Source organism: Micromys minutus (genome assembly GCF_963924665.1).
Source record: "Micromys minutus genome assembly, chromosome: 14".
In the NCBI taxonomy this organism is placed as follows: Eukaryota; Metazoa; Chordata; class Mammalia; order Rodentia; family Muridae; genus Micromys; species Micromys minutus.
Genome location: NC_137983.1, coordinates 50,855,214 through 50,870,876, shown reverse-complemented (window position 1 = coordinate 50,870,876; position 15,663 = coordinate 50,855,214). Strand labels below are relative to the sequence as shown.

The 15,663-nt window shown below is 45.8% G+C and overlaps 1 protein-coding gene across 2 annotated transcripts in view; it reads left to right on the top strand.

The window, feature by feature from the left end:
• Positions 1 to 15,663, top strand: part of MYOM2 (myomesin 2) — a 64,396-nt gene that overhangs the window by 32,550 nt on the left and 16,183 nt on the right. For both annotated transcript variants that reach the window (XM_080928764.1, XM_080928763.1), the window contains exons 16-25: positions 1,657 to 1,831; positions 3,190 to 3,311; positions 5,739 to 5,926; positions 7,727 to 7,853; positions 8,148 to 8,326; positions 9,988 to 10,102; positions 10,834 to 10,990; positions 11,080 to 11,186; positions 13,459 to 13,503; positions 13,857 to 13,993. In XM_080928764.1, the coding sequence (XP_080784890.1) occupies positions 1,657 to 1,831; positions 3,190 to 3,311; positions 5,739 to 5,926; positions 7,727 to 7,853; positions 8,148 to 8,326; positions 9,988 to 10,102; positions 10,834 to 10,990; positions 11,080 to 11,186; positions 13,459 to 13,503; positions 13,857 to 13,993 (1,352 nt within the window). The remainder of the gene's footprint in view (positions 1 to 1,656; positions 1,832 to 3,189; positions 3,312 to 5,738; positions 5,927 to 7,726; positions 7,854 to 8,147; positions 8,327 to 9,987; positions 10,103 to 10,833; positions 10,991 to 11,079; positions 11,187 to 13,458; positions 13,504 to 13,856; positions 13,994 to 15,663) is intronic.

The window sequence follows — 15,663 nt, the reverse complement described above, 5'->3', positions numbered from 1 at the left end:
CTGTGATCCAGCTACTGCACACTACGCCTGTTAATAGTGCTTTATTTCTAAACAAAATTTTTATCAACTGTGTCATGGTCATCCAAAGTTACAAAAGCAAGCCCTCTTTGCCCCCCATTCTGCCTGTGCTTCATAACTTCTACAGTTTCACGTTTGCCATACTTTTCAAAGTAGTCTCTCAGATTATATTCTTTATTCTTTGCATATTCTTTAGCACTACCAACAATTTTTTTATTCACCACCAAATGGGCACCAGGCTTACCAGAACCCTCTCTAGCAACAGCTCTCTTTGGTTCCACCACACACCCATCAGCCTTGTGTGGCCAAGCACACATTGCAGCATCCACCTCTTCCACACAAGAGGAGGTCACAAAACCAAAGCCCCGGAACGTTTTGTCTGGGAGCTATCATTATCACCCTGTCTGTAAGTGTGCCCCATTTCTCAAAATGTCCTCTTACACTGTCATCTGTGGTTTCAAAGCACAGGACACTAATTATCAGCTCCCTCGGCTGTTCTGGTTCCTTTGGATCAAGAGACCCAGCTTGCCTCTTCCAACTGAAGTTCAATATGGGACCAAGAGCCTTTGTCCAACATCTTAAGAAAGCTGGGGATGACAGTGAGCTGGCATTGGGGATGAGGCCCAGACTGTCTTCAGATCCTCTTTGGGTTGTTGCCCACTTTCATCCAGGCTCTTTGAACTCAGACCCAGCACCACAGCTGCCACATCTGTAGTCTCCGAAGAGAGGCCTTTACTTTATTTTTTTCTGTACACTACTTAATGGCATTCTTTCCTTTACTTAATGGCACCTGTACAGAGTGACTATAATTAACAAACACTGAACATGTGTACTGGCTGGTATTACGTCAGCTTGACACACAAACCAGAGTTATCTAAAAGGAGGGAACCTCAATTGAAAAAAAATACCACTATAGGATCCAGCTGTAGATTATTTTCTTAGTGATTGATGAGGAAGGCCTAATCCATTGTGGGTGGTACCATCCATGTGCTGGTGGTCCTGGCTTGTATACGAAAGCAGGCTGAGCAAGCCAGGGGGAACAAGCCAGTAAGATGCACCTCTCTATGACCTCTGAATTAGCTCCTGCCTCAGGTTATTTTCCTGTTAGAGTTCCCATCCTTATTTCCTTTGATGATAAACAGAATTATGTGGAAGTATAAACCAAACAAACCCTTTCATCCCCAACTTGCCTTTTTTGGTCATGGCATTTCACAGCAGCAATAAAATTCCTAACTAAGACAGCATGCACTGAGGTAGTTGGCTCTGGAGTGGTTGGTGATACCTGGGAGGATCTTTGACCACAACCCATGGGCTCTGGGAAGATGACAGGATGGTCACACTGTGATTCAGCTGAGTACCCTTATGGAGTCCCCAGAACAGGATATCCATGTGTCTTATTTCAAGCATGGCCATCCAGCAAAGCCTTCTTGTGTCAGACCCTGCATCAGCCCTATGAAGATAATGATTTCACAGCGGGAATTCCTTCCCTGGCAGTCAGGTGATCCAGAACGATGCCCCACCTAGAACTTACACCCTTGTAGAATATTCAACCTGGCTTTTAACTCCTTGGGGACAAGTTGGCTCTCCAGAATGGCTCACGCTCTCGTCATATCTCCCACCCTCTGATTGCTCCCTCAGTGGTCCCCTCCGCTCCTGGACGGGTGCTTGCCTCCAGGAATACAAAGACATCTGTAGTGGTTCAGTGGGACAGACCAAAGCACGAAGAGGACCTGCTGGGATACTATGTGGACTGCTGTGTGGCGGGGACAAACCTGTGGGAGCCATGCAACCACAAACCCATTGGATATAACAGGTGATCTCCCCCATCACCCAGCAACCACCTTCTGTCACAGACGCAGGACACTGGACATAGTGGGGGCTCCCAGAGCTTGAGAGACCACAGTTGAATGCCCAGCCCCCCCTTAGACATCTTCCCTTTAGACACAGGTTGGGGTATGACATTCTAAAGTGCCAACCGGACACTGGCAGGGCGCATCACTTAGAAATCTTGCCTATTGATAAAAATAATCTCTTTCCATTACCTTTTTGACTCTATAAATGGCATATTATGCAGTGCCACAATTGAAAATATGTATAGAATATATAATAATAACCGTCATTTAAATTCTATTTATGTGGGGGTCTGAGCAACACCTCAGTATTTGCCACACAGCAGGCTAAATCCTGCTTTGCTCACATAAAGGCACTTCTGTCGTTTACCCCTGACAGGGTTAGGACAGGGAATGCTGACCCTGGCTGGGCAGTGCAAGAGAGACCCATGCCTTCTGCAGTGGGAAGCCAGAGTCTTTACCTTTGAAATTTTGCTCCTCCACAGGCCTGTGTCCCAGTGGCTGCTGTGGGGTTCTCAGTGGCAGCTCTACCATCTTTACTTAAAAATGATTCTTTTAAAGAGGCATACTTTAAAAATGCAATGGTATAAACAAGTAACAGCTAGACGGTCAGTCTGTCCTTCCGTCGTCAGCAACTGGCAAAAGATCCATCAGGGGAGGAGACCCGGGGCATTCTCAGGGAGGGGTTTTCAGGATGTTGTTAAATTGTATCGATTATGGAGTTATAATAACTGCTTATGTTTCCTGAATATAAGCTGCTGTGTGCAAGGCAGGTGGGCCAAGGCTTTTCTGGATTGTTTCCATGGGAAGCTCATGGCAGTTCTGTGAGGACTGGGTATCCCTGCCGTCCAGGAGAGAACACAGAACCTTGTAGGCGTCAAGGGACATGACAAGGGACGTACGGCCTGGTGGGTGTCAGAGCCAGCTCTCCCTCCTGTCCGTGTGGATTTGAGGTCCTAGCCTCTACCCACTGTGGAACACCTGCCCTGCATTCAGTTTCGACACACAGACCTCCTGGATGCCGGTGTCAGATGCTGTAGTAGGGCTTCAGTCTAGAGAGGCTCCGGATGTAAGATCCCGGACAGTCTTCAAGGGCAGTAGAATCAGTACTGTTGGTTTACTTTCTTACTCTAGATAGGGAATCCATTTATGACACTGAAAACAAGGGCGGATGTGTATGGCTTTTAGGAAAAGTAAATCTGGCTTTAGACCAAGTGAGAGTTTTCCACCCACCCCCCCTACCCCCAATAAGCACCTATTTCAGTTGTAGGAAGTAGGAAGCTGGGGCTTGTGCTGTGTGACTCTTGGTCATGTTCCTCAGGTTCGTGGTGCACGGCTTAACCACCGGTGAGCAGTACATCTTCCGGGTTAAGGCAGTCAATGCCGTGGGGACCAGCGAGAACTCCCAGGAGTCAGAGGTCATCAAGGTCCAGGCGGCCCTCAGTACGTAGCTAATAGGCTCTCCTGTCTTCCTTTTAGGGACATAACTTCTGCGTGGAGAAATACTTGCCATGCCAAAATGTAAATAAAGGTGGTAGGGGTGGGGCTTGTTAACAAGGGTAGTATGCCAGCACCATGTCACTTAAATATGGAAGACCACCACAGTGCCTGTGACCACGTGAAAATCTCCAGTGCCCTCCATGACTGTCTCTGAAAACATTTGCTAGGATCAAACACATGTGGCTTTTGTGGCACTCCCCGGCCCTATCCATGAATATTTAAAATGTCTATTATTTTGATCAAACAGGACAATTCAGATCCAGTTTTTCTGTATGTGCCTATGGTGTGTGTGTGTGTATGTGTGTCTGTGTGTGTGTATGTGAGTGTGTGTGCTTGCACGAGTGTGCATCTATGAGTGCATGAGGGTGTGGAGACCTGAGATATCTTCCCAGATCACACATCCATCTTATTTTTGAGGCAGGGTTTCTTTGCTGAAGCTTGTAGATAAGGCTGGCTTAGTGATCTAGCTTGCTCCAGAGATCCCAAGTCTCTGCCCTTTGAGTGGTGGCAAGACCCTGTCACCTAGACGAGGTGATCTAGGACAGGCAGTGTTGTAGCTTTTTTGTCGAGCTCACTCTGTTGCTGAACAGATGCAGGAGCAACACTTCAAGATACAAAATGACCGTAGCTGCACATCCCATTATAATCCTACCTTTTCATTCTTAAGAGACACGTTCAGGATTTTATTCTGAAGTCCAGATCATTTGATTACATTCCTAGAAGTTAAGGCTTCTCTTCTGTAAAAGAAACTTTTAGTCTCTCGAAATAACTGTCATCTGGAAGGCCCATTGCCTCTGTGTATCACCTGAGGTCTAGTCCCGGAGGCTTCTAGCCCCCATATGAGGTAATCTAGGCCTAGGATGTTGTCAGCTCTTTCTGAACTCAGCTGGCTGCTCATCTCAGCTGTTCTGGCTCAAAACTCCTTTGCGAGCTGATAGATTCAATCTGGCTCCTTCTGGTTTCTCCTGAATTGCTCTGCTTGGTCCCATACTAACTCCAGCAATCCGTTTTAATCTTCTGGCTCCTTCTCATTCTCTGGCTCATTCTGTCTTCCCCTGTGTCATTCTCTCTTGGCAACCTGTGTCCATAACTGTCCTGGTAAGACTGTCTCCTCTCTTCTGTTCTGCATATCTCCCTCTTATGTTGCCTCTTTTCTCTCTTCTCCCGAGAGTTGAGTAGACCCTATTTGGCCACATCTTTCTCTGATGCATTGTTTTGTCTGCCACTCAATTAGACATCACTTTCAGCATAGGTGCTTCCTTCTAGATATAACTTGGTTGGGATTAAAGGTGTTTACTCAGGCCTTGTCTGTGTCCCAGCCAGAAGGATTATAGGTGCGTGCTAAGGCTGAGCCACACCACAACTAGAAACAGGTTTTTTCCCAGTAAACAACAGGATCCTCGTGTTCAGAAATGTGATCAAATATTCTGCAATAGCTTCCTGACGATATTCTCCCTGGGATTTATTTATTTATTTAGAGACTGAGTCTCTCTATGTAGCCTTGACACACCAGGGTGTAGGTCAGGCTGGCCTTGAACTCACAGAGATCCACCTGTCTCTGCCTCCCACATGCTGGGAAAGGCATGTACTATGTCTCCTAGCTCTGGGCCTTCTGAGGACAGTCTGAGGACTGTCAAGCTCACCTGAGAATTACCTCCCAGGTAATCCAGGACTAGAGAAAATCTGATTCTGATTTACACCTCTCTTCCTCCCAGAAGGATTCAAGTTCGTCCTTACTTGACTCTTACCTAATGCAGGAAGCCAGAGGCTTGTGTTTGCTCTCAGTAGGAATTCCTGACTTCTACCTCACTATTCCTCAGTCACAGATATGAACCAGGTTCCTCAGAGAGATGCAGGGCCGTACTCCTAAGCTTGTTGGGGAAGGTGGCACCCTTTTAGACATGATAGCCAAACAGGGAAACAAGAGCTATATACCCACATTGATCAGAAGTTTTTAATCTCTGAAGTTAGAACACACACACAGTGGATATGCTGCCCCCTTCTGGCCACGCAGTGATTGTTCATCAAATAGGCAGACAGGAAAGCTGTGTGTGTTGATCTTCAGGTGCTAGGGGGCACCTGCTATCTCCAGGGCTGCACCAGGTTTAAACAGGTTTCTGTCCTATTATCAAGACACTTAAAAATGGCATTTAGAAAGAGCAATGAATGCAGATGAGAGGGACAGGCCCTTTTATACTCTCCCCCTTTAAAGGAAGCAGTGGCGACAGACAAGGACAGTTAAGGGGAAGGCGTGGCCTCAGGACTGCCGCCTGTGCCTTTGTTTCCCCTTTGACTCCAGAGCTGAAGGATGGGTGGGAGGGAGGCGGAATTCAGAGCTCTGGTGACGGTCATGCTTCTGTGTTCTTGCAGCTGTCCCCTCTCATCCCTACGGGATTACCCTTCTCAACTGTGACGGCCACTCCATGACCCTGGGCTGGAAAGTGCCCAAGTTCAGCGGAGGCTCGGCCATCATAGGTTACTATCTGGACCGGCGAGAGGTTCATCATAAGAACTGGCATGAGGTCAACTCCTCGCCTGTCAAAGAGAGGATCTTAACGGTTGGTTTTGTCTGCATCTTTGCTTCAGCCTAGGCATTTCGGGGAACCCCTGCACTCAGAGCTTCAGAGTTCAGTGGGTTTTTGGGACCCTTAATCCTGAAAAACTAGTGGTTTAAAAATCCTAGAACTAAGAGGGCATGGTGTTTTGGGATGACGTGGATCTTGGGAATCTAAGAAGCAGTAAAGAGGCCGTGTCATAAACGGAGCAGATTTCATAGTTGGCTAATGAGCAGCCCTGGGTGGCATGAATGATGTGTTCTGTCCCAGGGTCAGAGCCTGGTGCCCAGGGAGGACCTAGGGAGCAAATGCCAATGGAAGGGTACTCTGCTTGTTGATAAGTTGATAACTGCCCTTTCCTAGAAATCCCAGTGTTTCCCATCTCCCGCCCCATGCACACCACAGAGGCAGAGGGTGTGGGAGATCTGGAACCAAAGCCAGATGTAAGCCCTCAATTGTGATTTCAACCATCCGAGCCTTGGACTTCTTGTCCGAGGAGTGATGAATGAATTCATCTCATCCCCAACACAAATGGACTGGTCAGAGCAAACATGAGAATTTGGGAAGAGTCCTTAGCAGTTACAATATGTCATATAGAAATTTCTGCTTTATGAATACATACTTTATATGTATTCATAATACATATATAATACGCTTTATTTTATAATGTAATTATACAATATAGTATACTTTATAATATAATATATTATAATAGAATATAGCTTATCTTTATAATATATAATTATATAATATACTTTATATTTATAACATATTTTATAATAGATTATAGCTTATCTTTATAATTATATAACATACTTTATATTTATAACATAACATATTTTATAATATAATATAGCTTATCTTTATAATATACTTATATAATATACTTTATACTTTTGTATAATATAGTACACACTATCTTTATAATATGATCATATAATGTAAAATAATATAATTATGCATCACTTAAACTATATTTACACACATACATGTTATGGTCTGTGTGTGACTTAAACTCAGATTTGGTGTGACAATATTGACCCTTTCCAAATTCACGCTTAGCCTCCAGTGGCTCTTTACAGGCCTGTGTCCCTGGCAGAATGGGCTTCCCACTCCCTGTGTGAGATGCTCTAACCTCCAGGGAGTAAAGCAGTTTAACCACCAAGGCCTCACTTTGGAAATCAATATCCTGACCTGGATAAGGCTTTCATTCTCCCAAGCTGCTGGTTCAAAGGCTTTCCTTTAGCATCTTTCCCGTGACTGGCAGAGACCTCAAAGCTCAGCGAGGACTGAAGGCCATAGCCACTTGAAAAACCATGACAACTCAGCAAGCATTTGCACATACAGAGTAGACTTTATGGTGACAAGAGGTGGCAGGCTCAGTGGCTATGGCTGACAGGTTAGCCTGGCATTGCACAGGTAGACTGGAGTCATAGATCCTGCTAGCCCCTTGCTCCATTCCACCAAGCCCAGCGCAGAGGCTGAGTGGGGCTTGGTCCTGGCTCCCTCATGCCTGCTTTGGCTCTTTGTGGACATTGCCTTCTCTCTCAGCTCAGCTCCTTACCTGTCCAGAGGTCACCACATCGGTCTGGTAGACTGGTGTCAAGCCATCATGGAGCTGGTATCATGACTGGTGTGCTAGGTGTAGAACCAGCTTCCTAAAGTGACGAGGACTCTGATTTTCCAGTACTGTCCATCCTGACCACATTTCTCTTCCTACACACATCATGGGTCCTCCTTTGCCCCTGTGCATTGTAGCACAACCCCGAGTTCTTATATTAACTGAAAACAAAATCCACACAGGTGGAAGGTTTGACCGAAGGCTCCTTGTATGAGTTCAAAATCGCTGCTACCAACCTGGCTGGGATCGGGCAGCCATCGGATCCCAGTGAGCACTTCAAGTGTGAGGCCTGGACAGCCCCAGAACCTGGTGAGACAGTCTAGAGAGTGATAGTGTGACTGTGAAGAGGATGTATGTGATGTGTGTGCAGGGAAGTCCTTGCCAAGGCAGCAGGAGTCTCACTAGAATGGTGGGGTCGGCAGCCCCTGCCAGGGTGCAGGATCCCCGGAAAGATGGGGGTGTGTGGCCCCTGCCAGGGTGCAGGATCCCCGGAAAGATGGGGGTGTGTGGCCCCTGCCAGGCTGCGGGGTCTCTGGAGTGGTGATGATGGTCATTAGGTTTGGCTGAGTTTCCTAGTGCTGCTCAGGTTCGGTGACTTTCCAGGTCCCGCCTATGACCTGACGTTCTGCGAGGTCCGAGACGCTTCTCTGGTCATACTGTGGAAAGCCCCAGTGTACTCGGGCAGCAGTCCTGTGTCTGGATATTTTGTGGATTTTAAGGAAGAGGATTCTGGGGAGTGGAAGACCACCAGTGAGGCAGCAACTCCAAATCGCTACTTAAAGGTGACTGTCCTTTCAAACTCGTGGTTTTGATTCTTTAGCAAACTGGCCCGAAGTCTCTGGGTGAGCCTGTTTGCATGCTCTGGAGATCACCATTGTACTGGGGCCTAGCAGCAAGTGCAGGAAGCTCCAACAGAGGGCAGCAAAGCGCCTCGGGAAGGTGGTGCTGTCCTCACACACTCTGTCAGGGACCTGCGGATACACTGGCTTGCCTGTTTCCTCCATTACTCACGCTGCAGCCGACTGAACTACCATCACAGTACTGTGCCTTTTGTGTGCAGAGGCGCATTCTCAGTCCTAGGCAAGGATGATATCATTTTAACAGCGCTTCAACCTCAAGCCCAACATTTACTTACCTGTGATTGCTAATAAGGGTCTAGTGTTCCCATCTGACATAAATGCATATGCACACACTCATCTACTGTCATACACACACATCTGTGCTCTCATACACGTGCATTTTCAGGTGTGCTAAGATGCACACATGTACACTTGAACTCACACATATGTACACTTGTATGTATAAATTTTATTATCCAGGCATAGGCACCTTCACAATCTTATACACATGCACATGCATGCACCATGCCTGCACTCACACACATACACATGTATACACACACAGAAGCCCACACATGCATATAGGCACACCTGCACTCTCACACAAATTCACACATATGCACAAATATACACATGAATTTATATACACATACTGCACTGTCATACACATACATCTGCATAGTGTACTCACACACATGCACATGTGTGCATACATGCACATATATACATATTTGCATTTATACACATAATTTCACACCAGCACTCACACATACATACACTTGCATTATGACACATATGCACATATACATACATGCATACATACTTGTGATCAAGTGCAGGCTCATATAGACACATGCAAACTTGAACTCCCCATATACACATATGCATAGGATGATTGCCTGTGCCTACACATATGCACACTCACATTATCCCGCACATGCACACCAGCATGCTCACACACATACACACCTGCACTTACATGCACACACATACCTGTACTCACACATCCCTAGGAGCACACACTCACACATGCGCGATGCAAATGGGTTCATCCTTATTTTCCAGATATTTAACTTTAACTCTTTAACTTTTCTAGTCACTGGGTCAGTTGTGGCGGTGTCTTTGAGTCCCTGTCCTGCACGCTCTGGAGAACATGTTCACCTTTCCTGACCCAGAAGTCTCTTGATGTGGTTCAGGTAGACAGGTGACATCTGTGCCAGGCTCTGAAGTGCACTGACAGAGACATGGGCAGTGGTTTCATGCAGAGCAGCTTCATGGGGCAAACAGTCGCCTTTGGATGTAAATTAATGCCTTAGAGTTCGCCATGGTGTGGATGGCAGTGTGTGCTTGCATGTCAGAAGAGACTAGTTACGTTTCAGAATGTCTAAAGGGTGATTTTCACAGCCAGAAACCACACCGAGAATAGTATAAGGTCCTAGAGAACTGCGTTAAATGTCATCAAGGTTGTAACCTCGTCGGTAGCATTGAATTCTGCCCTTCAGTGCTGTGAGGGACAAAGGAATGTAGACAGACCCCGATGTCTCCTTCCTTCATTGAGATTGGGTGCTGTCTGCCCTGGCTCACGATTCCTCTGTCCTCCCAAGGTCTGTGACCTGCAGCAAGGTAAGACCTATGTATTCAGAGTTCGAGCAGTGAATGCCAGTGGACCAGGGAAGCCGTCAGACACATCGGAGCCTGTGCTTGTGGAGGCCCGGCCAGGTGAGCCCCCATCTCTCAGCTGCTCAGCACAGCAGGTATCACTCCACAGCAGGACACTGAGAGGAGTGCACACTCTCTGCATGTATGTGCATGCATGTGCGGAGGCATGTTTAAATAGATGGACAGATGCCCTGGCATTTACATTAAAATTTTTTTTGATAAGTTTATACATGTTTATGATGCATTTTAATTATATACCCCATCACTGGCTTATCCCTCACTGATTTTTTTCTTCCCTACAAATCCCCCAAATATGTTTAAAGCAGAACATACCCCTCCTGCCATCTGTAGCTTCTAAGAGATTCTGAATGTCTGGGATCCAGCCAGGTGTCCCCTTGGTCACTGCGTGTCACACAAATAGCAGCCCTGATTCTCCAGCAGACACAGAATGACCGAAGGAAGACTTTGAGGGTGATATGGAGCAGTGTAAATATGACTGTCCCGGCCATGGTCTGGGGGTGAGGAGGTCACTCTGAGAGGCAGTCAGGGGTTTCTAAAGTGCTAGAGAGAAAGTTTTGAGGATACAAGTGACATCATTCCAGTCAGCCAGCTGACCTTGCCAGCCAACTTCCTGAGGGGCACTTGCCCTTCCTAGCCTCTCTGCTCAGCCCTGTGTAGACATCAAATAAGACTGATGATGTAACCAATGTAAAACAAGCTTCCATTTGGCCTCTCTGGAAAAGGAACCTAGGGGACACTGTTTCCTTACCTCCTCCCTACCAATGTTATAGGCACAAAGGAGATCAGCGCTGGTGTGGATGAGGAAGGCAACATCTACCTTGGGTTCGACTGCCAGGAAATGACAGATGCCTCACAGTTCACCTGGTGCAAGGCCTATGAGGAGATTGCCGATGCGGAGCGGTTCGAGGTTCACACGGAGGGTGATCAGTAAGTTGCTGGGAAGGCAGAGGCTATGAACCTTTCTTTGGCTTCTGCAGGAACAAGTGACTAATGCTCTCCTGTCTTTTTCCTTTCAGCTCAAAGCTGTACTTTAAGAATCCAGACAAAGTAGACATAGGGACATATTCTGTATCTGTAAGTGACACGGATGGCGTGTCCTCCAGCTTCGTTTTGGATGAGGAAGGTAATGTCTTCCTGACACAGGCTTGCTGTTCTTAGCTTTGTCCCACTTTTGGAGACTGACTATAACATAGAGAAAACACATCTAATCAGTGTCTTAGGGTTTGGCTGCTGTGAACAGACACCATGACCAAGGCAAGTCTTATAAGGACAACATTTAGTTGAGGCTGGCTCACAGATTCAGAGGTTCAGTCCATTATCAACAAAACAAGAACATGGCAGCATTGAGACAGGCATGGTACTGAAGGAGCTGAGCATTCTGCATCTTCATCTGAAGGTAGCTAGGAAAAGACTGACTTCCAGGCAGCTAGGATGAGGGTCTTAAAACCCACACGCACAGTGACACACCTACTCCAACCAGGCCACACCTACTCCAACCAGGCCACACCTACTCCAACCAGGCCACACCTACTCTAACCAGGCCACACCTATTCCAACAAGGCCACACCTACTCCAACAAGACCACACCTACTCCAACCAGGCCACACCTACTCCAACAAGACCACACCTATTCCAACAAGGCCACACCTACTTCTACAAGGTCACACCTAATTAGTGCCACTCTCTGGTTTAAGCATATAAATCCATCAGAACCAGGAAGAAGGATGAAGACACAGGGAGTGCATGTGAGTCAGAATTACTTTAGAAATGTAACAAATCTAGACTTAGGGCCTTCCTTGCTACCTCTTTCTGTCTCAGAAAATATCACACAGGAGAAGCAGAACTTATCTTTACAAAGGTCTCACTGTTTCAATAGGAACCATGCCTGGGACTGCAGTGTGGGTTCACTCACACCTCTCAATATGGCTCACAGAGGAGTTACCTTCCAACATGTGAACTTGGGGAGACACCATCATCCCACACACTGTGTGAAGGGGGGCACACAAACATCTGGGAGGAGGGCATCGGTGACATGCTAATGGCTCCACAGTCTAGCTCAGTTTTGGTTAAATATTACCAAACTCAGACAGCCTGAACAAGACATACCCAACAATAGCTGAGGCTTGGCCCTGCCACTCCTTAAGCTATGCACAGAAGAGGCTTTGAGATCCGCTTTGAGTTAGGGCTTTATTGCTGTGAACAGACATCATGACCAAGGCAAGTCTTATAAATAAAAACATTTAATTGAGGCTGGCTTACAGGTTCAGAGGTTCAGTCCAGTATCAAGGCAGAAGCATGGCAGCATCCAGGCAGGTATGGTGCAGGAGGAGCTGAGTGTTATACACCTTCATCCAGAGGAAACCAGGAACAGCTGAGTATCCTCAGAAAGCTAGGAGGAGTGTCTTCAAGCCCATCCCCAGAGTGACACACTTCCTCTAACAAGTCCACACCTTCTACTAGTGCCACTTCCTGGGCCAAGCATATGTAAACCATCACAAGGTCTTTGTCTTTGCATGCACAAGAAGCAGTCATGTATTTCTCTGCAGGTTACACAGCGCATTCTGCAGTGCAGCTTTATGTAGCTGCAAAAGATAAAACTCCCAACATCCTTTATAGAGCTGGTGACAAAAGCAAGACCTCAGGGTTCCAGGTGTAGTCTGATTGATTTATACACATGCTTGCTGGGAGGTGTCACTGGGAATGGAGGTCCTCATGGCCAAGCCAATGGTCATATGAAATTTGCTGTTGACTGGGAAGAGTTTAGCACAAAGGAATGCTCTCAGATGCCTACCACATTTATGAATTCTGACTTCCTGAGAGACAAGGAGAAGGAAGAGAAGAAGAGAGGAAAAAGGGATGTAGAGAGACATCTTGGGACTTTAGCTTTTCTGGCTTTGCCGAGGATTTCCTCGGGGGCTATTCTGCTTCTGCCCTGTGGCAGTTGCCACAGTGAGGGTTTGCTTGAATCAGGGAACTTCACCTTATCCAATTAAGGCGGAAGAAGAAAATCTTGGAAGAGGAAAGAAACCCACTAGCCCCAGAATGTCCCCAGGAGCAGAATTGGTGCTACAGGGAACACTTCCTGTGTGATCCTTGGGGATGTCCTTTTATCCACTCTCTGAAGATAATTCTGAATTTCTGGAGTGTCTGCTTTGCTCTCTCCCACACTCCTGTTTCAGCCTCAGCTGTCCCTGATGGGGTTCCATGGTGAGGACTGTGGCTAGAGCAGAGTGCTAAATTGTTAAAAGGTTAAGCCCCTAATCTGTCCTTCATGTTCATATCCTCAGAGCAAGTCTTGGTGATGTGAGACCTCAGCTCTTGCTCTATCTTGCTGCTGATCATAGACTTATGGATGTTCACGTCAAAACTGATAATGCTTCTTTTCTTAATTTTAGAACTTGAGCGTTTGATGGCATTGAGCAATGAGATAAAGAACCCCAGTAAGTAATCCCCCTGGTTCATACACAAATTTGCAGGAGAAGGGAGGGTCTTCACTAGGCTTAGAGTGACCCACTTAGCAGAAATAAATATCAGTTTATAATATAGAAATTTATTTCTTTGTTCTTAATCCAAGCTGGTTGTCTGGCAAAGGTTACCTTACAGGGTCATTCGCAACCTTTGACCTTGACCAGAGAGTAATAATGAACTCATTAAACAGGAGGCTTCATGCATAATTTTCAAGTCTTATTGCCATGGTCCCTGGCACTGGAGTTGGTATTGTCTTACAGTCTGGAGCTGACTACCTGAGGGGGCTCTATTCACCTCTGACTTATGATTTCTCTTCTTCTTGTAGCAATTCCTCTGAAGTCAGAATTAGCTTATGAGATTTTTGATAAGGGCCAAGTCCGATTCTGGCTCCAGGCAGAGCACCTTTCGCCTGATGCCAGCTTCCGGTTCATTATTAATGACAGAGAAGTTTCCGACAGTGAGGTAAGTTCCTAGATGTGAGGTATGGCTCTCAGAGGCCTAGATTTGATGAACTGAGAGTGAGCTAAAGCTTTAGAGAAACCTGGGCTTATTCAATGCACATATTCATTCTTACATTTTCTGAGTTCCAGAGACAGGGGTTCAGAAGGTTGACCAGATGGCTTGAGGTTGCAGACCTCGTAGTGTTCAGAGATTCAGTCTTGGTTTGGTATGACTTAGGTCAACTTTAAAATTCAAATTGTTAAGATGGAAAAAAAAAAGAGTATATTTTAGAGACTTGGAGTTTGAGTTTAGGCAAAGGTTCAGGATTAAATGATGGATTAGTTTCCTTCTTCCTGATTGTAGTTCTGAAGGCTTGTCAGTTTGCTCTGTCCTGGGAAATGATCCCCTATATTCCTTTCTATAATAGCTCCCATGGGGGACACAGGAGATAAAGGAGTCTGAGGGACATCTTGGTCCTCCCAGACTGTTGCCTTGGTGTACTGGATCTGATCTGAACAGAAAAGGAGATGGAGCTCTCAAATGCTTATTATGCTAAGATAAAAGCACTCAGCCTTTGTTCTACTTTGTGTGTTGTGTATGTGTACATTCACTTGTGTTAAGTGGTTGACGTGTATGTTTGCATGACATATGTGTGATCAGATGAAAATCTCCAGTATTTTTTCCCCAAGCAACTTTAGCTTCTTTGTTCAGCCAGGGTCTCTCATTAACCTGAAATTTCATTAAATAGGTCAGCCTAGCTGGCCTGCAGGCCTCCAGAGATATGTCTGTCTCTGCCTACAATTTTTCTGTCTCCAGGCATTCACTACCATATTGAGTCTTTTGTATGGGTTCTGGGATCCAAACTCAGTTCTCCATGATTGAGATGTACTTTACTGAATGAACCATCTTCCTATCTTTTGATCATATAAAATGAAAATTAAAATTACTACAATCCTCATTTTTGCCTGTGGAACATTGAAGAAGTTATTAGCTAGGTTTAGGTGTATTTACCTTTGAATAACTATGGAACACTGGGAGCTCAGTCATAGAACAATCTCTTTATGGGGTTTCTTTTATTCAGTGATGGGGTTAGGCAAGTCATTGACTAGTATCTCTATCTTTTCTCTAAATGCCCAGTGTAGTATCCTTGGCATTTAACTACCTAGTTCTAAATTCCCCATTCAGTTGTTTATCACACATGGATCAACAGAGAAAGGGAAATGAGAGCCCACCCATGTTTGTAGACTTTACAGCCTCGTTTTTATGCCCGGTGGTATTAGTGAAACAAGGCTAGATGGAGTCTATCAAACAGACATCTTGGAATGTCATGGTGTTTAAGACCACACGATTCAGTCAGTCTGTCCCATGGGAGCTATGACATGAATTTTGAAAATGTATAGCACAGGTTGATTTTGTGGGCTGCAAAAATTCAAGTGAGTACGTGCTTTGTACGGGACAGTATTGCCTGATCAAGGTAATTGGAGAAATTTTCTCTGAGCAGAGATCACGCTAGGAAAAGAAGTGGAATATAGAGTAATTGCACATTATTTGCTGAACATCTTTTGATTAACATTTCCTACCTGCTACAGAGAGCAACATTGCTGCTCCAGAGCTGGTCTTTTGGAATAGGAGTGAATCATTTCACTTCTTTAATTAGCAGCCCACAGGTGACTTTCACATTTGAAGACTGA